The sequence below is a fragment of the Carassius gibelio genome, chromosome B12 (genome assembly GCF_023724105.1).
Source record: "Carassius gibelio isolate Cgi1373 ecotype wild population from Czech Republic chromosome B12, carGib1.2-hapl.c, whole genome shotgun sequence".
Taxonomy (NCBI): domain Eukaryota; kingdom Metazoa; phylum Chordata; class Actinopteri; order Cypriniformes; family Cyprinidae; genus Carassius; species Carassius gibelio.
Genome location: NC_068407.1, coordinates 14,554,552 through 14,582,001, shown reverse-complemented (window position 1 = coordinate 14,582,001; position 27,450 = coordinate 14,554,552). Strand labels below are relative to the sequence as shown.

General features: G+C 36.5%; 1 protein-coding gene across 2 annotated transcripts; it reads right to left on the bottom strand.

Moving 5' to 3' along the window:
* Positions 1–316: 316 nt before the first annotated feature.
* Positions 317–25,364, bottom strand: ptenb (phosphatase and tensin homolog B). Of its 2 annotated transcripts, XM_052570608.1 has the most exons (10): positions 24,659–25,364; positions 21,429–21,513; positions 11,353–11,397; positions 11,033–11,076; positions 10,689–10,927; positions 9,581–9,722; positions 7,878–7,946; positions 7,351–7,517; positions 4,174–4,395; positions 317–4,034 (listed from the first exon to the last, which is right to left on the bottom strand). In XM_052570608.1, the coding sequence occupies exons 1-10, from the start codon at positions 24,735–24,737 to the stop codon at positions 3,858–3,860; spliced, it is 1,269 nt and encodes a 422-aa protein (XP_052426568.1). In that variant the 5' UTR covers positions 24,738–25,364; the 3' UTR covers positions 317–3,857. The 2 variants fall into 2 exon arrangements, with proteins under 2 accessions (XP_052426568.1, XP_052426569.1); XM_052570609.1 differs by lacking the exon at positions 7,878–7,946 and having other exon boundaries at positions 24,659–25,363.
* Positions 25,365–27,450: the final 2,086 nt, after the last annotated feature.

Genomic DNA, 27,450 nt, shown 5'->3' with positions numbered 1-27,450 from the left:
CCGTTTTTGAAAATTAAAAAATCTAGGTTACAATAAGAAATTTACAATGCAAATGAATGGGGCCAACTTGTAAGTTTAAAAATAAACACTTATGCAATATAACATTATTTTAGTGTGAAAGAATCACTTACTAATAAACTTGTGAAATGCATAAAGTTTAAAACTTAAATACACAATGTTCAATACTGCAAGTTCCCCATAACATTGAGAATGAGGGAGTCAAAATACATTTTTGTGGTAATCAACAAATGCTAGAAAAAAAGGGGTGGGGGAACGATTTCATATCGACAAATATCGAAAGCTGTCAAAAACAAACTGACAAGAATGAGACTTTATTGGATTTACGTGGAGTTTATAACACTAAGATAAAGGGCAGTTTACACATACAATTACAAACAAACGTGATTTGTATGAGCAACATGATTACCTGTACAATATTTCATACATGGTTGGTTTGTGTATTCTCAGTGCATAGGCATTACACACAGAGCAACTGTTGCACAGCACAATAGTATCTGAACAGGCTGAAACGGAGTAAGGCTGTTTTCTTAAGAGACTGAAAATATACCGCGTTTACATTACGTGAAAGTAAAAACCCTCTGGGGAGAAGAATGATTTCGAATGGAGCATGGCCAAAGTCCAAAGGGCCCCCAAGTCTAGCTGGACGATTTAGTGCACAGTACCACCCCATCTATCCATCCAACCATCCGCATGCATGACATGATGTCCTACAACAGTTTTTAAAGCGTACTTTTTCTTAAACTGTAAACGAGAGGCACTTTGTGGCAACCACAGGCATCATAACAACATATTGCACAAATCAGCTAAGAAAGAGTGACGTGAAACATATACACTGGCACCTTCGAAAGACGTTTTGTTTTTCATTAAAGCTGAAAATGAATTTTTCATGCTGCCTGTGAGCTCCACACACCCGTGCCACGTACAAGATGTCTGAGGGTCTGCGTATAAAGGTACTGTGGCTAAATTGTCAAGGGATCCGTCCCGTTGCAGAGACGATCTGAGGCTTAAGGATAGGTCACCTAAAAATGAACATTCATCATTTTCTCACCCTCATGCTCTAAATGACACGTAACAATTAAATGTGAAATAAAGTATACTCACACAAACATACAAACATACTAATTTTTACATGGCGGAACCCAAATGACTTTCACTGTGTGGATAAAAACAGCTGAAAAATTCTCCAAAATATCTTCTTGCTCATACAGGTTTGGAAAGACACAAGGGTGAGTAAATGATGACAGAACATTTAGGTGAACTATCCTTTTAAATTCAAGTTCATCATGTGATACTCTTCAGTAGAGTCATACATTAAACCGCTAAACATTTAAAACACATCAGCGTACATTTAGAAGGACTATGGGAAATACCTGCAGGGTCATTGCCAGAATGTGAACGAATACTTTCATAAATAGTCGCTTTATTCATTTTTTTTTCTATTTTACGCTTTCTTTAAAAAAAGAAAAAAAGGATTCAGTCAATAAAAACACATTTGATTCTATTGGGATGCACAGAGACAATATTAACGTATTTTCATTTAACCTCTATCCTCTATTTTTGATTACTGTAAAGCATTTCCAGAAAAGAAAATTACAAAAATAAAACGAGAACAAAGATAAAAATAAAAAATACTGTGGACCGCTGACTGAAACCCTGCAAAGACCTGTAACAGTGCAAATGTCTAGTACAATATGTTGCTCTATTATAGTAGCTTTAAATAAGTCAGTGCTTGGGCAGAATGGTAGGTATCAAAGCAGTAGAAGAGTAAGCATTGTCAACTTCAAGTAAGGCAAAGAATACCTCCCGTGGGCCCTGCCTCCTCCTCGGAGCACAAAGAAAATCATAACACAAAAATGATTAAGCTTAATTTTGGCAGGTTTTCAGTGATGTGATAAAATGTAAACAAAATGAGAATCCTTGATAGGCTTGCTTTTATTCCTGGATTGGTTAGTGTACAATCTCATAAAGGAAGGCCCAGTCTCCTCATGTCAGGGAAACGTATTCTTTCTCTAAAGGAAGGCGAGATGTATGGTGTGCAGTGGGCTGGTGAGAAGAGTGAAACTTTAACAGTACGAGAAAGGCAGCTTACTCACTACCCTTCTTAGTGAAGATTCTTGCCCAAGAGACTGAGAAAAGTTTTTTTTTTTTTTTTTGGTCTGGCCACATCAGCCAGATGAAAAAAAAAAAAAAGATTTGGCATGCTTAAAAGAAAATTATACATTTAAATATTCTCATATATAGGGCTTTAATATTTCTGAAGCAAGCACAAGACTGTGTAAAATCCGTAGCTGCACTATGCTCATTCCAATGGGAACGAGGCCTGTTCAAGAATATAAAAAAAAAAAAAAAAAAAAAAAAAAAAAGGACTAGCTAGTGAGGGACATCAAATTGTAAGAAACTAACAATGCACCACACAGTGCATTTAAATGCTTGCACCATGAGATTCTTTGCTCCAAAATGACTGAACTATACATTTAGAGTTTAGTTTAGCAAGCACCATTGCTGGATAAATGATCCAGATTTCATTAGATCATGCAGATAAGGCTACAAAAACATGTTATAGGGAGCCTGAAATCTGATGTCTGACACAGCCAGGAAGAAAGAAAAACCAATGTAAACGCTGTTAAAATCTAATCAAAACTTGCATCCAAGGTTGATACATTCAGAAAAGGGTTTCTCCATGTTGACATGCATTAAACGAAATGCTGTACACCATCAAACCCATTCTGACCAGAGATCGCTGTAGTTAACCGTGGCCACAGAGCCCTCAAGCAAGATTGATCCGTCTCCCACAACATTCTAAAGAGGAATTTTAGGACTGACACTACCTTGAGCTCAAAGCACGACCCTTCAAGAAGTGAAACAGAAAAACAAAAGCATTCTGTGTGAGCTGATTTAAACAAGTGCCCATTGTTAATTCTATAAATGAAGTGTCACTGAAGTGTCATCTGCAGAAGAAAGAGTGATGGTAATTTCTTCTTCCCAAATACAAATTGTAAATGACTTTAGAAACCTTTCTTTTTTCTTTTTTTAGAAAAACATTGAATAATATTTATTCGACAACATGGAAACGGATTCCAATAACATGCACACCTTCGATCAACATTATTGCAACACTGGTTTCCCTGTTGTGTTGTATGTATATCTGCATTAAAAAAAAAGAAATCATGATAATAATAATAATAATAATAATAATAATAGTAATACCAATACATGGTGGAGCTATACGTCATTTTCTGCCACGGTGTCATGTAGTTTAGTAGAATCATTACCACCTCCATTCTTGTAGTAGTAATGATGATGAAAGCAGACTAAAAAAGAAAAATGGCAAGAGACGCAGTTTCCACTGCACAGCAGAGCCTGACTGACACATGGCGGCCTTCCAGCAGCATGAGAAGGGTTTCACAGTAGGTAGGACAGACTAAAGGAGGACAGACATGGGGGCGTGAATGTTGATTAAAGCACTGGCCTAGGTTTCAACAGGTTGATGGAGCAGCTAATTTTGAACTCCACTGAATTTCTCCCATAAACGATCTCCCATCCTGACTGGGCTTCCTTTCTCATGTTACGGCATGAACATGTATTTACATAATAGCTAATGACGCTGTTTTCCATTGAACATCAGTGTTGATACTTCATGGAGCAGGGTGAATGAACAAAAGAAAATTGGTCAGCATTTTTGTCCCTACAACTGGTAGCATTTGTGTGACGTGTGTCCTAATTCTGCTTGAGAAAAAAAAAAGAAACTGGGTGGAAAAAAGTACTTTCATATTCAAGTTTTCTCCTTTATACAACTCTATTATGTATGGTTTCTTTTTACTTCCCATAAAAATATTTCAAACTTTAGTAATCTGTTCTTCATCATACGGTTCATTTTCAGGGTCTGAGTCTGTTGTGTCCGAATACCGGTAATGATCCGGTTCATTATCGCTAACATCCGGTGTTACAGACGTAGAAGTGCTGGCCTCCGAGTTGGATGGTTCCTCCACTGGTTTTGTGAAGTACAGCTTCACCTAATGGGGGGGAAAAAAGCACATTTTAGCCATTTGAACATTTGTGGCTTGGAACATCAAACTTTGGATAAGCCTTTCACCAGTTTAACACCTTAATGATCAGCAACTGGAAGGAGATCAGCAAAAGTTCTTAACACACCTTGAAGTTTGGAGAGAAGTATCTGTTGGCTTTATCCTTATTGGCTTTATCCAAGTTGTTCTTGGTTAAAGTCAGGATTAGATAATCCTTGTCATTCTCTCCCCGTTCCGTGGTTTGGATCCCATCCTGTTCCTTCACTAATCCTCCGTTTTCAACCTTCTCCGAGTTCTCATCTGGTCCAGGGATGAAAAAGGTGTTCACCCAGAAGTGAAACATCTTATCCTGGTTAACAAAACAAATCATATTATAAAATAAGGCTTCATTAACAATAAAGTTTTTATTTGTATATCACTTTCACAAAAAAATTAAAATTCAAAGCATCTTTAGGAGACATTCATAATGGTAATGTTTGTAAACGCTTTATAATCCACACTGAGCAGTTTAGACAACACAAAGATGTTTTACAAGCTGAGATCAGCACTTTTAGAAGTTAATCTCCCTATCTGACGTGAGCATAAGTACTGGAACAGTTGCCTCACAGGTCTTTCTAAGTGTTCAGTTGTGTCCTGTTGCATTAATTCTTCAGATATTAAAAACAGGGAATGTGTCTTATCAGTTATATACATCGCTTCTGCATTCTAAGTATTGCATTCAATGATGACGCACACAAACCAGGATTAAGATGAGGAAGCCGACTCTGAAAGAAAAGCAAGCAATTTGGATGCTAAAAGAAAAGAGGAAGTCAATCAGAAATATTGGAAAAATAGGGCATTGAGAAATCAAGAGTTTGTAAACTACCGGCAACATCAGCATTCAACGATGACCTGATCAGCTGAGAAAAACAACAGTAGTTGATGACGGACAAATAATGGAAAAAGCTGGGGTGATGTCAATCTACAGTCCTCAGGAGAATTTGACACAGAATTACAGAAGCTACACAGCAAGATGCAAACCTCTGATCAGCACCAAAAATAGAAAGGCAAGATTCTTCACAAATGTGAGCCAGTAGAATTTGGAACAGAGTTGATGGACCGATGAGACAAAGATTAACCTTTATCTAAGCGAAGTGTGGAGAGAAAAAAGGGAACTGCTAATTATCCTAAGCATACAAACTCATCTGTGAAGCTTGGTGGAGGTGGTTTCTTAGCATGGACATGCATGGCTGTATCTAGAACAGGACCTCTTCATTTTAATGAAGACTTAATATATGATAAAGGCAAGATTCTTCACAAATTTGAGCCAGTAGAATTTGGAACTGAGTTGATGGACCGATGAGACAAAGATTAACCTTTATCTAAGCGAAGTGTGGAGATAAAAAGGGAACTGCAAATTATCCTAAGCATACAAACTCATCTGTGAAGCTTGGTGGAGGTGGTGTCATGGCATGGACATGCATGGCTGTATCTAGAACAGGACCTCTTAATTTTAATGAAGACTTAATATATGATGGCAGTAGCAGAATTAATTTGGAAGGGTACAATATCATTTTGGCTACCAATATTCAAGAAAATGCCACCAAACTCATTTGAAAGCACATATTGGGTCAGGACAATGACCTAAAACACCCTGCTAGTTCAGTCAAGGACTTTATCAGGGCAAAGGAATGTAAAGTCTTTGTAAAGCATAAGACCAAGAGTCTGGTGATGTCTATGGGTTGCAATGCAAACTCACAGCTCTGATTGCATGCAAGGAATCTAAATATTAGCTTTTAATCTTTTACATCTGCCTTAAATTCAAATGTTCCAATACTTATGCGTACATCAAATAGTGGGATGAACTTTTAAAGTGCTGTCCTTAATATTTGGTAAAACATGTTTGTGTCAAAAGACCTAATAATAACAACCACAACATGTGACATTCTGTATTTTTGTCGCATATTCATCTTTTAATCATATTTGCAAATGTCTTGACTCCACAGCATAGAAAGCAATTTTGTCTTTAGTGTTCCAATACTTATGGAGGGCACTGTATATGCATGCATGCAGCATACATGCATATATATATATATATATAGGCTGGGATAAACGATTATTTTTTAAACGATTAATCTAGCGATTATTTTTTCGATGCATCGATTAATCTAACGATTAATTTTTCCAGACTGATTCGATTTCGATTATCTCCCCATTAATTGACTACTAACAATTTATACATGTTGATTTACATATCTGAATGAAAAAAACATGAATTCCTTAACATTGCAATATATGTTTATTACTCTTAAAATTACAAAATAAAAGACTAAGAATGCATTACTTTGCACTTGTATAGAGATAGCATTCAATAAAACCTTGAAGCCTTGAAAACACATAGCTTACTGAAACAAGCTTACTGAACACATAGGGCCTAGCTTACTGAAAAAAAAGTTCTTTCAGATGAAAATAACAACAACTTGATGTCTAGCATTCAATAAAAAGGTCACCCAAAATACTTGTTTAGAGCAATTGAAAGAATACAGTAACCAATGTAAACTTGAGGACTTTAAGCTAATACAGAGAGTGCTTTTCCAAAAAAAACAAAAAAAAAAACAAATGAACAGTGGGAGCCAGCAGCCTATCATGGAGAAAAAAAAATCTCCGAATGCTCCACGTGAAACTTTGGCGTTCCGCCCTTTTTCTATCGTGTCTAATGATTTTAATTAATATGCACAAGGGAGAGAGAGAGCAAGAATCGCTCGTGTTGTTTGAAGACTGTGCGCGTGCAGCTGGGGCTCTCTCTCGTACGTGTCATTCTATTCTACATCACTCACCGATCAAATAAGGCTTTGACAGCCGCCAAAAAAAAGATCAATTTAGAAAAAACCCTGGATTGGTTATATAACGTTGGACAGAATGTTGATCCGGCCATCGCGTATATTCAGCGCACATAAGGTAAACGTTTTGCAAACTTTTTTTTGAGAAATAAAAACAGGTCGACGAATCGATGCGCATATTTTGCGTCGACATCATCGATTCATTTTTTTTTTTTTCAAAAGCATGATATACGCCATTATATTCCATGTGCCAAAACAACATTTAGGTTGAATTTCAAGCATAATAAACACTATATTGTGATCTATACTAATATGATGATATAAATTATTCATACTGTGATAATATTTAGGACGTACAACCCACTCTTACAAAAACATTCTTAAAAAAAAAAAAAAAAAACTGCATTTCTGTAACATAACATTACATTTACTATTATGCAGCAATAAAGTAAAGCAATAATGATCAGTCAGAGTGTGTGACATACCTTTTTCATCATCTTGTTCTGCTTGTGGAAAAACTCCACCTTGATGTCTCCACACACAGGCAGCAGCTGTGGAAAATCAAAGTACATGTACTTCTCCTCTCGCCTTGTGTGCGCTGGGTTAGACGTGTGGATTTTCACCTTCAGCTGGTACACCACAAACTGAGGATCTGCAAAATAAAACAATGTTTAATTGCTCTACCAGCCTTGTGCAACACACAAAATGTGAGGATATGTATATCTGTTAACATAAAACAGAAGAAAAGCATAGAGGAAAATAACAGGATAGAAATAGCAGAAGTACTGATACAGAAAAGACAAAATAACAGTGGCACACTAAGGGCCCTATTCTGAGAACAGCTGACCCTGGACCACGCTTCCCATCTCCCTCAGATGAGGCATTAAAAACGTCCACCCAAAAGTGGCACTAGGGGCTTTTACTTGTACATGGCAAACACATTTTACAGAGCAACACTGGCTAGGCTAACAGAACTAAAAATGAAAAACATTTTAGAAAAAGCTGATGTTACCCCAATGCCAATTGGTTTTTCTGAACCCATGCGGAATCTGCTCACTCTTGCTTTTTACAGCAGAATCCCCTTGGAGAAAAAGAAGGAGATTAAAGACTGTCCAGTGGCCTGGCCAGAGCAAGAGCAAGAGAGGGCACTATGAGGGGAAGAAACGTTTAAACAGAGCTTAAACACAACACACACTCATGCAACACTCAGAGCTAGACTGGGCTTAACTAAAATATTAATGGCCATCAAAGACTCTATGGAGGAAACCATAAGTGCAACACCACTGGGAAGCCCTCCCGCGGTGAGGTACACTCTTTAAAATAAAAATGAATATATAAATAAAAACCACATAACAGACGTTACAAACATACAAGTACAAAAATAAAATATAATGGAGGATAACGTTCAGATTTCACACAGCAGTTTGTCTAAAGCATTATGATTGATCCAGTCCAGAAGCTGTGGACCACGTAGAGCAGATTTGGTCAGTGTCACCATTCACCAAGAGTGTGTTCAGAATAGGGCCCGGAAGAGGTACAGTCAGAGACAGAGACATGGAAGCTAAAGCGCCACTGGACAAACTCGCATTCCAGGTAAAGAATCGGCCTGGAAAATCTTTACACATTCCTGCCACTTCTCTTTAAAGATATCAAGATTAAAGTGTGTAAAGCACATTTAATACTCCTGGAAGTACATTAGGTCTATCTGGATAAAAGTTAAACATCTAGGTGTACAGAAAAAGCAGGAGTTTGAGTTTGTAGGGAAGATTTTACAGCAGTTGAAGCAAAAGGGGAAGCCGCGAGCAGCCGTGTGAAAGCAGTCTCTCAGCACAGTTATGATAAAGAAGTATGTGTTTGTGTGTGGGTGAGAGACTTGTTTGCCTGTTACATGGACCCTGTGTACACCTGGTATTAATGTCAGTCACTAAAATACACATACAAATGGAGGACAAAATCTTTCACTGAAACCACAATGAATTATAAGGCTATTTTACACATGATGTTAAATTAAAACTTAAAAAAAAAAAAAAATGAACCATTAATTTTTTTAAAGGACTGTCATTTACTTTCTTTAAATGCTATATATACATAATGACTTCCAAAAAACAGCACAACTGTATTCAATGACAATAATGAGAAATGTTTCTTATGCTCCAAATCAGCAAATCTTAAAATGATTTCTGAAGGATCATACGGTTTAAAAACAGCTACAGAAATTCATGATGTTAATGTTAGGAACACCTTAATGCCCAGTTGTCCACATTTAACAGTTTAAAGCTCGGCAATAGAATAGAGACAGTTTAACTTGGGTGTGATTTACCACGTGGATCTCACTGAAACGCACCCAGACATTTGTGACTGGCACATCCTATGTGAAACTGCCAGCAGTTAGAAATGCATGAGCCCATGTTGCATTTGTGTGGTAAATACTAATGCTTTCAAGGACCTCCAACTCACCTATCCACCACGCACCATCTTAAAACTAAGTTTTAAACATTGCCAGTTACACGTAATTTTAAAAGAAGATAAAGCCTAATCACAAAATTAGGAAAGTTCCATATTTGTCACAAACAACACAAGTAATACCAGGTGTAAACACCAATATGTCTCACCTGAGCACAGGAGATTGATTAGCCCAAAACGGATGACAATACAAAGTATAAACCAGTGTCAGAAAGAAGGGAAAAAAAAGAAAAAAAGAAAGAGCTCACTTACTGCAGGTCCCTCCACTGAACATAGGCACTGTCTCAAACACCATCTTGTGAAACAGCAAGGCCACTGGTTTGTACTCCAGCTTATTCTTCAGAAGGTAGCTATAGTAGTACACATATCGCCTCTGACTGGGAATAGTCACTCCCTGTGAAACGGCAAACCTGCAGTGTTAATGCAAACGTCTCCTTCATGGCCTCAACAACATCACATTTGCATCACACTTCTGTAAAATGGGAGCAGGAATTGAGTTCCAGAAGTAAAAATCCCACCTCTTTATTCCAAAGGGGAATTGATTTTTAAAAATTACTTACAAATTTTTAAAAGTGACCTACAAGGTTGTTAATTTATTATGTTTTATGCTTGTGCGGATACCATCAGCCCACGTTATTCTAAATTAATAATCATTTAACAGAATTCCTTGTTTAAACAAACTACACGACCCGTGATACTGCCAAGAAATCTCAACCAATCATAGAATCGAAATAAGCAAACCGTGCCCAAGGGCTATATAGCACACACCCACACATAAAGCACTGCGAAAGACGTAATGGAGTCAGTCTCCCTAAGCTCTCAAACGGATTCAGTATTTTATATACAAATATACATTTGTATATACAAATTCTGCAATAGATGTAAAATATTGTTTCTATAAATCAACATCTTTTTTTTAATTTCATTAGGTCTTCATAGAATTGCAGTTATTTCCCTCAATAAAGTACACAGTCTTGTACCTTTGCCTTTTTGTAAGATAAGATTGTGATTCACCTCAAAGCTGGCTGGTTTGATTCATGGCATACAACTCTTTAACAAATTCTTTTTTTTAATTCTCTATATGAAAAATTTACAGGATAAATACTTCTGAGACAAAGGCCACTAAAAAAGTTGATGGGCACTAGTGCACCTCACAGAAGAAATGATGTACGTCAGTAAATGTTTATCTACCAGGACTTGACAGGCTCAAAGCACATTTGACTGTCATATTACTATCATGATAATAATAGACCTGCCCTACATCAGTATGGACTTTGATGTGATTTACGTTTCTATACAATTTTTTTTTATTCATATGGGAAATTATGGGAAAGAAAACAAAGTAAAATGTTTACATCACCTTCTTGTCTCTGGTTCTAACTTCACCATAGAAGTCCAGAGCCTCTTGTGCTTTTTTGAATTTGCCTCGGTGTAACAAATACGCACATATCATGACACCCGTACGTCCCTTTCCAGCTTTGCAGTGAATGGCAGCCACATGATTGTCATTTTCACTGAGCCATTTATCCAGGTCTTCACAGAAAGGTTTAATGAGTTCTAGCTGAGGAGGATTGTGATCCTCAAATGGATACTGTGCAACTGCAAGAGAAAAATAAAAAGTTCATCAATACCTTTATCATTACCACACAAAAAATTTACAAAACCATAGGTCAATGGCAGATTTATGCAATCCAAGTCTCATACCTCTGCAGTTAAATTTGGCAGTATCATAATGTCTTTCCGCACATCTAAACAACACAAGAAACTGATAAGTACAGAAGTTCATTATAACATTTCTGCTAAGAAGTTTGCATCAATGCAAAAAACCAACAGAACATTCATAGCTAAATAACAGACTGGTGTGCACTGACACTGCCCTCCATTCACAATGATCAAAAAGCTTGTTTTTCTTTAATGTTCAATTGAACACGATGGCAGATTTTCTACTTTTAACAGCAAACTGGATAAAATGTTCTAGCAGTAAAAGCATTTTACAGAACTGAAGTTGTTTGAAACACACTTACAGATTATATATCTTGTAATGATTTTTATGCTTTGAATCCAAGAATCTGCAGAAAGAGGACAACAATTACTTTCCCAGACAATCACAGTTGGTTTTGGTTAAAGGAACAGTTCACACAAAAATGAAAATTGGAAGATCATTTTTAAAACAAAGATAGAAATCAAAACACTGGAGAGATTTCAGTCACTAAATTGACAATTACTACAACAAATGCGTTTCATGCTTCTAGAGGTTCATAAAGACATTATAATGTTATGCACCATAATTGATAAGTTTAATACAAGCTTACATTCACATAGAAATACAGATCAATGCACATACATAAAACATATTGAATAGGCAGCGGTTATTTGCACTAAGTGTAAATAGCAATAGAGGCTATTTACACTAAGTGAAAATAGCAATTAGATGCTATTTACACCAAGTGAAAACATTTTCTTAGCAATGGATACTTTTTACACTAAGTGCAAACAACAATGGATTCTAATTACACTAATTGTAAAAAGCAGTATTTCTTTTAATTATATTCTACCTACAGTCATGGCCAAAGGATTTGGCACGGACATAAATTGTGTTTTCAAAGTTTGCTGCTTCAGTATTTAAAAATAATTTTACCTCCTGTTTCTAAGGTATACTGAAAAACAATGATAAGCATATCATAAGTTTTAAAGGCTTTTATTGGCAAAAAAATATGAGTTTCTGCAATTCACTCTGGCACGCTGGATATTAGCTTCTGGGCCAAATCCTGACTGATGGCAAGCCATTCTTGCATTTAGTTTTAGAAGTTGATCACAATGTGTGGGCTTCTAGGTTCTCTTCATAGGTTCTCTACGGGATTGAGATCCGGGGAGTTGCCTGGCCACGGATCAAAAATTTCAGATGTAATGATCTTCAAACCACTTCTTTATCACTCTTGCTTTGTGACATGGTGCTCCATCATGCTGGAAAATGCACAGATCATCACCAAATTGCTCATGGATCATTGGAAGAAGTCACTCTTGCAGGACGTATTGATACCATTCTTTCTTCATGGCAGTGTTTTTGTGCAGAATTATGAGAGAGCCCAGTCCCCTTGGTTGAAAAGCAACCCCACAAATGGATGATCTCAGGATGCTTCACTGTTGGCACAACACAGGACTTATGGTAGTGTTCACCTTTTCTTCTCTGAACAATCGATTTTCCAGATGTCCCAAACAGTCAGAAGGGAGCTTCATCAGAGAAAATTTTTTTGCGCCAGTCTTCTGGTGTCCAATCCTTGTACTTACTGCAGAATTTAAGTCTGTCCTTGAGGTTTTTCTTGAAAAGAAGAGGATTCTTTGCTGCCCTTCTTGACACCAGGCCATTGTCAAAAAGTCTTCACTTCACTGTGCATGCAGATGCTCTCACACAAACCTGCTGCCATTCCTGAGCAAGCTCTGCACTGCTGGTGACATGATTCTGTAGCTGACTTCTCAGTAGGAGACAGTCCTGGGACGTCCTGAAGACTTATTCACTGCACTGGCTCTCTGCTTGAAGTTTTTGATGATCTGATGAATGGTTCTTTCAGGTGCAATATTCTTTGTAGCAATATCCTTCCATGTGAGGCCATTTTGATGCAAAGCGATAATGGCTGCACATTTCTTTGGCGGTAACCATTGCTAACAAGAATACAATGATCAGAAGCACTCTTTCCACTCCATCAGTCTGCTCTTACAATCTAGTATGATAGTGATTTCACCTGACTAGTACTCATTCACACTTTCATATGTGCTGCTGATATGATTAGTCAATTAATGTTAGCTGGTCATTTTGTGTCAGGATTAGAAAAAAACAAAAAAACAAGTAAAAATACTTTTTTTGTGGAAAGTAATTTTTTTTTGGCCAATGAAGATTTTAGCAATTATTTATTATAACAATGTGAATGAACACCACAACAGCTTAAGCAGCAAACTTTCCGAAACAAAATGTCAACCAAAATTTTGGCCATGAGTGTACACTAAGTTATAAGTTCTATTAGCACTATTAAAATAGCAGGATTTATATCTAAAATAGCAAATAGTGGCAATGACCTGCACCTCAGTATTGTAGTACATTGTAAAACAGTATGAAATAACGTATTAAGTGTAAATTATAATTTTATTTAAAATTTTTAATTGGATGTCACATTACTGAGACATTAAAGCCCTCCCTACACCTTACTTAACCCTACCTGATACTTTATTTTCAACTTTTTTATTATTTCCTTCATTATTGAAAAAAGTTTGGCAAAAAGGCAGGTTTGGATCAAAAATACAATTTTTACGACACTTGAACTGATGTTTGACAGCAGTCTTTTGTAGTGTTGACTAGCCCAATCACACGTTGGTGGGCGATGTTAGTTTAAATAGCCTCTGCCAACAAGATGGGCTATTTGAACTTAGCATATTGAATATGGTAAACCGAAGCTCAATGGTAACTGCTCAAATGTGTGATAGTACACCTCATTGGTTTTGCAGAAGCTCAAATTTGCTTGCATGACATGCGTGAACTAACCTCACTGTTTCTGTAACCTCATATTTGATGTGCTTTATCCGTCTTATTACAAAATTAAAACATTATGAAGTGATCACATCTCTTCAGATTTGTCCATTTTTATTAAACCGCTTGATTCATATGGATTTTTTACAATAACATTATAAGCTTTTTGAATGGTCAAAGTTTTGGTGGAACGGCAGTACGACAATCTCTTAGGTTTAATTAAAATATCTTCACTTGTCTTTAGCATATGACTTACACACAAAGTACAATACAAATATTTGGCAAACAAAATGAGATGAAAAAAAACACTTTAACTGTATAAAAAAGGAACTGTCTGATCTCCGATTCAACATTTTTCATTCTTTTCTTACTTCTTTTGTAAACTCTTATTCAGAACATATAGTGGGGAAAATATTTATTTGATCCCCTGCTGATTTTGTATGTTTGCCTACTTACACAGAAATTAAGGGTCTGTAATTTTTATGGTAGACTTATTTTAACAGATAGACAGAATATCAACCAAAAATCCAGAAATAAAACATTATATAAATTAGTGTTGGGCAATATGGTCATTTTTCAAATCGTCATATCGTCAGCCCGTGAGATCGACGATATACAATCTTATCGTGCAAGGGTGGAGAAAGAGAGAGACTCTTTGTTCTGGTGTTTTAAACGGTGCAGGTGCGCGAGAGAGAGCCTATGGAATCACCAATATTCAAAAAAATATACTTTAAAACATACTGATCAACTAACGTTAAATATAAAAATACTGTATTTAAAACAGCTAGTTCACATATAGTCAGACGGAGCAGTCATATCGCGCGCCCTGTGACAAATTTGCTACTGTGCACAGAACTTATCAGTCTAAATATTCTGGATAATCAGTCAAGGGTGAAAATCAATAATAGATTTAATTTAAAGTCCAACAGTTTAAAACTAATATTGGACCTAAACGAACATGTTAAATATAGTATTTAAGTATTTAAAACAGGTAAGTTCATATATTTGGAGTAAGGTTGAATTGAAATGATGAATTCAGTCATACAGCGCTCTGGACCGAGCGCCTCATGACGAACCTGACGCACCGCCACAGAAAGAAGAATAAGAAGAAGATAGACGGTACTATCGTCTTACCCTAATATAAATGTTAGAAACTGATTTGCATTTCAGTGAGTAAAATAAGTATTTGATCCCCTACCAACCAGCAAGAAGTCTGGCTCCAACAGATTGGTTATGTGCCCATGTGGAACACCGATTAGTCCTGCCATTTTAAGAAGTTACTCCTAATGTCAGCTCCTTAGGTGTATAAGACATCTGTCCACAAAATCCGTATCTTCCATTCCAACCTCTCCCACCACGATGGACAAGTCCAAAGAGATGTCAAAGGATGTCAGAGATCTAGATGGTAGATCTGCACAAAGCTTGAATGGACTACAAGGCCATCAGCAAGAAGCTTGGTGAGAAAGAGACAAATCAGAGCTCCAGACTCATTCTTCCAACTGGTCACGCTTTTGCAACTAACTTTCTCAGATGCTCACAAAATAAATATTTATTTATTTTGCGCTACAACATGGGATTAAACAATGTATGCTGAACTTTTATCATAGTTTATGGTTATATGGAAACGAAAGTGGTTAACATTCAACCTGTTCTTGTGAACGGAGTTCCTCTTTTGCTGTGTTATGAGCCAGGCTTCGGATGCATGAATTCACAATCTTCTTGTCACGTTTTAAAAGAAAAGAATTGTATGTTTTGCTTACATACAGCTACACATCTTTCACTTTTTAACACTAAAACAAAAGATGTCTTCATTGTTATTCTAAATTAAAAAGCACAACAACAATAAAACAGAAAGATACAATGATACGACTAAGATGAACCATGGCATAGGCTACACCACATGTTGTATTATATACAGACTAATAAATAACAGAACATTTAGCAAACACTGAGTAATCAAATACAATAAAAAATAAATACATAAATAGTCTCCATAACGTAATGTCAGGTAAACAGCAAAGATAACAAGCTTTCAATATGAAAACAAAAAGACAAGTCAAACTAAACTTGCTCTCAGTAACAGTGCTTTTTTGTCTTTTCCCCACAAGAATACCAACATGTTCACCTTCTCTGGTTTAAGAATTGGTCTTTTACTTTAGCTTGAAAACCATCCATCGTTTTCTCAATATTCATTTAAATTTTTGCTTTGCACTCATGCGGACATGGTCAGTATAACCAGGCTCTACTCTCGAAGTGCTGTGCAGTTCAAACTAGTAGCATGGTTTCTTTATGCTTTCAGTTTTGATTGGCATTTGATTGGACTTGTGCCAATATTCGGTAATGCGAAATATTGCGGTGATTAATATGCACTATATTGTTAACATGGGCACTTCTAAATACCGTGAATAAATATACATTAAAAATTATTCCGAATTTGGAATGCATTTTAAGAATAGTATTCCCATCAGCTGCTTAAAATGCACAACATCGCTGTATGCTGCTTGAAAGAGCGCATGCGCTCTGATGTAAACAAGCACACATGAGAAGCACATGGAGGAACACGTGAGAGATGCGCTGAATGAAAGCACATTCAATCTCTGACAGCAGATGGATGGATTCACACTTTACATTATGGCTTCATTAGTTAACATAAACTGCCAATGAAAAAAATTATTCTGAACATTCATTAATCTTAGGTTTTCCGATATTTAATAACACATTGTTAAAACTGAAAGTTGCAACTGTGTTATTTAATGAGCTAACATGAACTAAGACTCATATTTTTTAACAAAGATTAATAACTTCTATAGTAAATGTAGCTATTGCTCATTGTTTAGCTGTGCATTTATTGAATGAGCACTATGCGATGTCCGAACTGATTACACTATATTTTATGTATTGCACTGTATTTCATGTAAAAAGTCAATTTTTAAATCATTTTCAAGTTCTTAAATTGCTTGTTTTATTTTAGTGATTATTTTTCTTCATTATTTTTTTTTTTACTTTTATGTAAAGCACTTTGAATTACCATTGTGTACGAAATTTGCTATAAAAAAAACTTGCCTTGAATGTTAACTAATGAGGTCTTATTGTAAAGTGATACCTATTGGTTTTTATAGTTCTTTTGCACTTTAATGTGCAAAATATTTAACTTTTATATCTTTTCTGTATTGCTTTATTTGTTCAGTTAATTTTTTTATAAGAAAAAAAGTTATTTAACCTGTTATACTGTATTATGACCAAAAGTTCAATACCGTGATAATACCGTATACCGTGATAAAAGCATTATCAATTAACTGCAACAGGAAAATTTGATACCGGCATATCTCTAAATTTGATGTTTCTTGTATGCAACAGAAATGTTAGCTTTTATGAACTGAACAATGTGGTGGTCGCGCAAGCCAGTGTGACCGCACACAAAATTGTTTTTGCATAGACAGAAAAACGGTCACAAAATGCAAACATTTGGTTGATGTCTGGAACTCTGCAACTGTTGGTGCGATTATTCGGAAAAGGAAGGAATACAAAAAAAAAAAACAAGTCTGGAGCTCTATGCAAGATCTTGCCTCAAGGGGTAAGGATGATCATGAGAAAGGTGAGCCCCAAACTATACGGGAGGATCTTGCCACAGCCACCAAGCAAAACATTGGTAACACACTACGCCACAATGGACTGAAATCCTGCAGCGCCCACAAGGTACTCCTGCACTAGAAGGCACATGTACAGGACCATTTAAAGTTTTCCAAAGAACAAAATTGAGCACTCTGGCATTAACTTGTCTTTTGCTGTGTTTGGAGGGAGAGAAATGCTGAATACGACCCCAAGAACACAGTCCCTACAGTCAAACACGGAGGTGGAAATGTTATGCTTTGAGGCTGTCTTCCTGCTAAGGGTACAGAATGACTTCACCACATTGTGGGGCAAATGGACGTGGCCCATGTACTGTAAAATCTTGGATGAGAACCTCCTTCCCTCAGCCAGCAACCTGAAGATGGGTCATGTATGGGTCTTTCAGCATGACAATGAAACAAAACATAACGCCAAGGCAACAAAGGAGTGGCTCAAGAAGCAGCACATTAAGGTCATGGAGTGTGCTAGCCAGTGTCCAGACCTCAATCCTATAGAAAAGCTGTGGAGGGAACTGAAACTTCGAGTTGCCAAATGACAGTCAAGAAACCTTAAGGATTTAGAGAGCATCTGTAAAGAGAAGTGAATAAAATCCCTCCTGATGTGTGTGCAAACCTGGTGACCAACTCTCTGCTTGCCAACGAGGGTTTCTGCACCAAGTGCTAAGTCATGTTTTGCTTGGGGATCAAATACTTATTTCACTCATTAAAATGCAAATCAATTTCTAACCTTTATTTAATGTGTTTTTTCTGGATTTTTTGGTTGATATTCTGTCTCTATACTCTTAAATAACCCTTAAATTAAAATTACAGACACTTTGTAAGTGGGCAAACTTACAAAAAATAAGCAGGTGATCAAATAAATATTTCCCCCACTGTAATCTCTCTTAAAATGCCTTATAGTGTTACAATAATCAAAGCAGTCCATTGCTAGATTGAGCTTTAATTTAAAAGGTCATTTAAAGTGGTAGGCCTAATTCTAACTGAAAGAGACCCTGTGACTGACAGTTTTATCATGTTAAATTCTACAAAGCGGCTTACTTTAAATCAATCTATCGTATAAAGTGCTATGTAAATTTAACTGATGTAACTGATGTGGACTTTACTGAAGTGCGGAACTGGTACAAGCCTCTGCATCGCTATGATCAAACTAGGGATGTCAAATTTCGATTATTTCCATGATCGATCGTCGTTTAAATTAACGATCAATTAATCGATTAATCGTTAACCATAATACTGCAAAATGCGTCTATTGCAGGCACGCAGTCAGCGGTATGACAGGATGTGCAAAAGCCACACACACACACACAAAACGCTTTCTCACTTGAATTAAAGAGGTTTTAGTCTGAATAAAATGCTAGTAGCAGGATTATAAAATGAATAGATGCGATTATGATCATTTGATAAAATGAAGAGAGCGCGCCATACTTTTGAGGTCATTTTACTTTGTTGACAGTTTCCAATCCCGCACGGAGAACGCTGAACGCGCCTCTTTAAATGGTTTTGTGGTGCTCGTTGTTGTATTTTAAAGCACAATTGCAATGTTTTCAACTGACATTATTGTATAAAATTATCCGAAATGTGGAGCGCGTGTGACTGCGCTGCACATTAAGTGAACTACATCGGCGCTGCTGCACCAAAACACAGTTGCTCACATTAATTTGATCCTGCTGGATTCTGTCCTAGAAAATGTCAGATTTTTAAAAATCCGGCATACAGCGCATTAGATCGTGACAGTGCATGCGTGCAGACGAGGATGAGCGAGCGCGGCTTTGGCTAGATTTATTTGGAGGTTATTGCTCATGTCTCATTCGGCACAAATCGAAATGTTTCCATATTCGCAATGTATTTGAATGTTAAACTATTATTTATATTATAAACTAGGCTTGTACTTAACACGCATTCGCATATAGACGGAAAAGATGATCCTCTTCATATGAGCAAAAACGTCCTTGGCATAACAGCAGAGTGGACCGGTATACTACGGTCTATTTAAACTGACCAGTGTAACCTTTTAATGTTTAGTTGACATTTTATTTTGATAATGAACAGACTGCGATGTAAGTTTGAATCGCTAGAATATACGTGTGCAGCAGGCTCCGGGGCGATCGAAACAGCTGAGACATTAAAAATATATATATATTTTCCGCAGAAGTGTTTACTTTCATTTGTGCACACTCACAATAAAAACAGAAGATTTGTGCTCTTGTGAAATAAAGCAAACAAACAGAATGCGTTGTCATCCTTTTTTTTTTTTTTTTGTGAATTTATGGTGCGCCCACACTTCTGTTTTAAATCCGTTAATCTTAATTATTTAAGTCGGATATATTTCGCATAGCCTATTTAAAAAAAAAAAAAAAACATGAAAACAAATTGTTATTTTTATGTTGGGCCTATTACTTAGTAGGCTATACATTTTCCTTAAAGCATCCCATTTTGTCCCAGGGCTTAGAACCTGTGCCCTAGTCAGGTCCATGCAGAAACTTGTGAACGATGCTCGGCGTCACCGTTTAGTGACAGAAGTGAATGCTCCAGGAATGTGTCGGTCACAGCGCCTATTAATCGCTGTTTTGAATCCAGCAATTATTTATTTAGAAATGATAAGATCTGATTATGACAAGTGTGGTATAAAAGCTTTGTTTATTAGAGGAATAATAGGTTAACTGGAAAATGTTAGATCACGACCATGCTTTTGGACCCCATAGTCTTCATTTACGCGGCTTTGTTCTGGTTTGCCGGTTGGTCACGAATTTCCACAAATTCAGTATATTTAGGCATCGTTTCTTTTCCTAAATCTTAATAGTCTAACCCTCTAATTTCCCAGGTTTATTTTATTATCTTTCGCTTTTAATAACTGTTTTCGCATCTCTTACTGTGGTAAACATGGGAAGGGAAATTATAAAGATTTCATGAATTAATTCGTTCGATTTATTAATTTGTTCCCTTATTTCACTTAAATCATGGGTTATTTAGGGAACAAAATTAATGAAACATGGACAATTGCCACATTAATAATTCGTAGGAATGAATTAACAAGTTGTAGGAATGAATAGTCTACCTGTCCTGTCACTGTGTCCCGCAGCCCTGCAAAGCGCACCATATAAAACAGTCATCTGATGAAATGATTAGTAACTACATTTCCATTGCATTTAATGTTGAAGAACTTTTATGTTGTTTCTATTTTAATGTACTTTAAAGTTTAAATCACATTAAAAGCTTAATTTGTACATTGTGAATGAATGATGATGCTTTTATATATCGTCACCGTCACTCACAGCCGCTCGCACGTGTTGAGTGCGCATGAGCCGCACGCAGCCCAACATTGAATCGGTTAACCGACCATTGATAGACTTAATCGATTGCATCTCTTATCGACAATTAATCGATCATCGATTAATCGTTGACATCCCTAGATCAAACGCTTGTTGATAATATCAACTAATCGTTTCAGCCTAACAGTATAGGCATGAGTTGTGAATTACTTTGAATGTGCATGTAAATCTATGCAATCCTCAGTGCATGACACCCAATGTCACTACAGAGCTATGGATGACTAGAAAAAAAATGTCTAATGCACTGAATTGTTGGAACTTAAATACAGAGTTTTAAATATTTTCTGCACAATCAAGGCTAAAAATTACATTGAAGCAATTCAAAATCACAAATGAATTTAGTCTTTAGTCTTGGAATGGCATATCGAATGACACACAGGCCAACATTAGTTGCACATTTTATAAAATGTCACTGAAGGTGACTACCACACTGTAAACTGATAAAGCAGTGCATCAGGTCATTTCAGAGGTTCTGGATACACTCTGTGACAGGCCTATGGCTGTAACTATCACAGCAGTTGTTCTGGTTTTGCTACAACATATATTGAAATGTTATAAGAGACTTACAGACACAAATTTTATACTGACAATATTTCCAAAGAATATAAAGAGAGAATACTTACCGCACTACATCGTCTATGTTGTTTCTGTAGACACCCTCAAGTCTTTCAGCAGGAAAGCCCATTGCTATAATGTTAGGATAAATATCTAAATTTCAGAGTTAAGGAAATCTAGACTAAGAAAACTGATATGAATGGGAAGAAAAAAAATACAATCATCTGATTAAAGTCCATTGGCCACTTGTCTAACACAATTATATCAACCAGTTAAACACGTATCCAAAACACAGACAAAGTTGGTGAACAATGCAGAGCAGCTAAATGACGCCACAAAGAGCAGGAAAACTAACAAACACCAAGCCCCGGTTTCATTTGAGAACTTACTCATTTCCACTAAAGTAGCATTTTAATTTTAGTTGTGCAAGGACAGCTCAGATAACAGCATTCGGGGTAATATAGAACAGATGGCTCTCGCTGTAAGAGACCAATGCATAGACCTCTAACCCAGAGGGCCACACAGGGGCACTAAATAAATCACACTCTGCCTCAGCCCAGCCTGGAATCACTTTCCTTCCTCACCTTTCCATAACGAGTGCATCACTTCTTCAGCCTGAAAGATGATCTAATCAGACCCTGATATAGCAGATGAACTGGTGGCAACGCAATTCTATCAATATTTATCAAAATGAGAGTCGCAGGTGTTTAAATCTACTTCAATTTAATTCAGGATATACAACAAAATATTAAAATGCTAAATAGATCATGATCACTCCAATCTGTATACAAATGAGTTAAACAGACCCTTAATGACAATATCAAAAAAATAAATAAAAATCAATCATAGTAGCATTATAATGATGGCCTCTGACAGAATGCTCTAAAAAAAAGAAGAAGAAAAGTCTGGACTAGATGACGGTAAGCAACATCTTGTGCTCTCGGATGGTGTAGCATGTGGTTCTCACTCCTGAATTAGCAAACTTGACACTTCAGCAAAGAAGAAAAAACATTTTTGACAGCTGTATGGATATGAGCTCAGACATTATAAAGGTTTACCATCTGAATCAGCCAGGAAATTAGACTTTCACAATAATAATGAGTTTAAATGACGTCTAAAAAGAAGGTCATAAAACAGTAAAATATTAAGGAAGCTAAGAGATGACAAATTCACTTGCATTTAGTAAACATAGATCATAGTGATCTGGTCAAATTCAAGGTGGATATAAAATCAATAACAAAAAGCTCCCTATATTAATTACCAAAAACAAAATATGTAGAAAAATGCATACCACATACCTCTAGCCTTCTAAGATATGTGCACAATATTATCTAAATTGAAATCACCATGAACTCCAATCAGGTGAGTGCTGCACTTACATTACCTCACACATTGGTGTTTTTGTCTCGCAGACTTAAAGTTATCAACAAACATTTTAATGAAAACTGTAAACGTACTGGAAATAAATGGATCAAATAAAATCTAAATTCTAAAACAAAAAAAAACAAAAAAACTTAATTGTTGAACACTGCTGTGCAGAAACAGTAAGGCCAGTTCCGTCACCCAGAAATGCTTTAGACGAATTTTAGTCTAATTCTGGTACCTTCACAGAAGTAAAAAAAAAAAAAAAAAAAAAAAAAAAATCTTAAATCTAGTATGATATTTCATGACAAATGACCATACAGTATATATTTCATCAAATGGAGAGTTTGTATTCTCACCAATCATTGCCACAGACGGTATTGCCTCATCAGTAACATAAAAAGGGACTGAAAGAATGAAATCATTCTCCATTTTTATCCTTTCAAAACTTCTGTAAGAACAGGGAGTTCTGCATTCCACTTCAACAAACGGTGTTGTAAATGGAATGAGTGCATAGCATGATGCAGTGCAATATAGTCAACCCAACCCACACACCACCCAAGCAGGCAGGGGCATATGATATGAACATACATGGAAATCAATTCATTCACAGGCTACTCATGTAATACGCTACATGTAAAGCAAAACAGCATTATCGCTTAGTGTAAATACACTTAACCTTTCTAAATTCTCGACAAAAAGTCCAAGGCCTACCAGATTCCTATTTCCATTGTTACAGCGCTATACACAGAAATAATTGCACCTCTTCAATGATTAGATCCTGCCCTCTAACTGTCCTTCCAGTCCTGTTTCTTAGTGTTCGGTACACCTGCCTTTTTATATATTACAGTGCAACGAATGGGACAGTGAGGTTAAGAGGACTACAGCTAAGCGTCAAGTTTGATGTTAATGTTCAATATCACTGAATCCTGCTGAAATAAAACGAGCAATCAAAAAACGTATGCTTTGCACTTCATCTGCAAGGATGTAATGCGCCTGATCAAAGCCATCACAAAACCAACAATGTACATTGAACAATACCTGTGCTTGGAAAAAACGCAATGACTGACATGGCACATAACAGTGAGCAGGCATCAGTGACGTTTCTGAAATGCAGCTCAACAGAGTCCTCTTTAACAGGACTGCACGGATCTCTGCCTGCGATTACGAAAAAGGCATACTTCACATACTAAAGCATTTCCTTTTGTACGCAAGCGTGTGAACTGACTCATTTTTGCTCAATCAAAACTACACCAAATTAAACGCGAGATCTATTTTCTGCGAGCAGCTGATGCAATGGTTCTTTGTGTGACACTGCTTGAGCATTTCATCTAATCCATCGCATTATATAAGCCAGTGAGTCCTCTACGCGACGCATCTTTTGTTTTAAACCCCCAAACTGCAGTTTTCGTGCGAGAAGCCTTGAGTTGAAATGAACGCGTTTTGTGTATTGGATTACAGGTTAGCAGCCTATCGATGGATCAGATTTCATAAAAAGGGAAAATAATTATTTACAACCTAACTGGCTTTGCTAATTGTAGTCTGCACATACAACCAGACCAGAAACACTGTACGGATGAAATGAGTGCGCGTGCTTTGTGCAGTCTGTTGATTTTCTATCTGTTCGTTGATTTGGTTCAATTGAGAACTGACATGAATCTAAACGGCGCTGGCTTTGACTTGATCCAGATACAGAAACTAATAACGTTAAGTTAGATCTAGATCACGCCAACAAGCTCCAGTCGCTGACTAGGTGCCAGTGCCAATAGTTCGTACAAAAAAAACAATTTTAAATAAACTGATTTCGTATGTATCCTCCGATCAAACGTTAGAGATTTCTCGATTTAGAACAAGAAGCAAGTCATTACCTTCACAGCAGACATTGAATTCTACACAACAGACAGAACAGGGACATTTGATTGATCAAAGAGGATACAGGTCAAGTCCAAGTCGAATCCATCTTCCTGGTATCTATATTTGTTTCGACTGACAATTTCCTTTATGATCGCAGCCATGGCTGTGACAGGAGTCTTTAAGGTTTTTAGTGTGAGTGAGAGTATTGTTGCTTTCAGACGATCGGTCAACTTAATGCTCTGCTCGCTTCGCAGTCCCCCTGCTAGCTAGAAAGGAGTCTGCTGTGGATCTCTCATCAAGGGCCTCGCTCCAAACCACCACAGGCCCGGCTTCCAAAATGCCCTCCTCAGCTCAGACGAGCCCCGGGTGAGAAGATAAGCGACGTCCAACGTCTCAAATTGCAGAATTTCTAGTGCACGACAAGTCTCTGTTCGCACCGTAGCCGCCGTGATTGAACGGAAAGACGGAGAGAGGGTCCTCTCCGTGAGCTTCCACTCCAAGAACGGTTGTCAAAGCCCCGCTCGCACTCAGCTCGCGCTCCGTCTAGCCGCTAGCTTTAACGGCTAGCGCGCTAGCTCGTCTACCCATCCTTAAAAAAAATAAAAGCCATCGAACACTGCAACAATCCGCGATGCCCAGGTTCCAACACATGAAATTAAAGGTGACAGCCTCCACCAAGAAATTAAAAACTCGATATTTAAATATCGCGTAGGAGCGGTCTCTATTCGTATCCTTTCCCTTCACTTCTCTGTTAAACTCAAACTTCCATCATGGCTTCCCATTGAAAAAAGGTGACGTTCGACCAACATATTCATACGCCGGGCCAAATAGTTCCACGAATGCAGTATTTTATGAATATAACAATTATTTGTATGTATTTCAGTATGTAGATACACATATTATTAGTTACAGATATTTAACTGTTATGGCATTAAATAAAATAAAATACATTAACAATTGTATTATTTTAAGCACGGCAAGCGGAAGAATACAGATAGAGCACATACGAACTACTTTTTGTTCCAGGGTCACGTGTGTACAGATATGAGGGAAGTTTCCAATATTTTATATCAGATTACAAGTCAGTATAGGTTATACACACCAGCATTCTACGTTCCTTTTTTTATAATTATTTATTGGTTTAAAACATGATGATTTAAAATAACAATATGGAATGTATATTTTTGAAAAATATACTACAGTATGGATGGAGGGAAAATATCAGAATCCCCCCCACCAATGCCTCTACTACCCTGCTGCAATAGAAGGCAGGAAATTGCTGAAATGCTTACGCAAGCAGAAAAGTAAGTTACTGCATAAAGGAACAAGCACACCATTTGATAATTATAAAATAATGATATAAAATTAATTGCGCCAGCGATTATGCAAATGCTCTTTTCCATGTAATAATAGGCGTGTTCTGTACCATTTGCTCAAATGTGCATGTAGCCCCCAAGAACGGCACGGAGGTGGAAAGGTCTAACTGAGTTTCAGATGGCAAATATTTATTGTACAGCGCCATCTGTCAGAATAGTCTAGAAAGAAAGAAAATTAATTGATATTACAATGACACATTTTCCATTCTCCTGTTTTTCGAGTAACCCCTTTCTAATTGTTTTTGAAAAGATCCCTCCTTTTTAAACCTGTTTGAAGGAAATGTTACGTAGCAAAAGTGTATAGATAAAAGCACGTTTTGCCATATTTTATTATATGTGAATCATAGGACCATATAAAAATCAATCAACTGAATGAATTAAGTTAATTAAGAATTAAATTAAATAAAAATATATACATTTCAAGAGTTTTATTATTTAGTAATTATTTTGCTGTTATGTTTCAGTTTTGTCCTTCTATACAGCAATATCAACAACAATACTATCAAATATATTCTTAGATTTTCTTCCGTTGTAGCTATATGACCCAATTAATGCCTACTTTAAACGTTATTTATAATTTATTAGTATGTTAGATATCTTCTTTTTATATCGGAGACTAAGCCCTAAGATTAAGCTGCTTGCATTAAATTCAAGGCATTGGTGTTTGCCTACAAAACCACCACTGGATCTGCTCCCATTTACTTAAATTTATTATTTCAGGCTTATGTGCCTATGTTCTGCATGTGAACGTCGCTTGATTATGCCATCCCAAAGAAGCACAAAGTCACTTTTACAGACTTTTAAATTAAATGTTCCCTCCTGGTGGTATGACCTGCCCAACTCTATCCGAGCAGCTGAGTCCTTAGCCATCTTTAAGAATCGGCTTAAAACCCATCTCTTCTATCTTTATTTGACCCTACAGTATAACTTTAGCACTCACTATTCTAATTCTATTCTTTAAAAAAGAAAAAAAAATCTAACTGCCTTTCTAAACTTTTTGTATTCTATTTTCTTTTAATTTATTATAAAAAAAAATATTATATATAATAATATAATAATATAAAAGACCTCTAACACTACAGTAGTTTGCTCTATCTGTTTTCTTTTTATTTATTATATTATTTAAAAGCCCTTGCTATGTGTACTTTGTTTAAGCTAACTGAGACTTGTTATAGCACTTATATATCATTGCTCTTTTTGTTGTTTTTGATTGCTTCCATTGTCCTCATTTGTAAGTTGCTTTGGATAAAAGCATCTGCTAAATGACTAAATGTAAATGTAAGGCATTCCACCTTTATGGTCTGCTAATTTTTTAAGCTTATTCCATTTGCCGTTGAATATTATCTTCCTGTATGCTTGTTACACAAAGCTCTTCTTAGCCAGGAGAGGGTAGGCTATAGGTGAGCATCTATAGACAGAATTGTCATGCATAAAGATGATCTCAATTCATCTCTAGACAGTGTGTGTGAGTTTGTATCAGTTATTGATACATACAGGA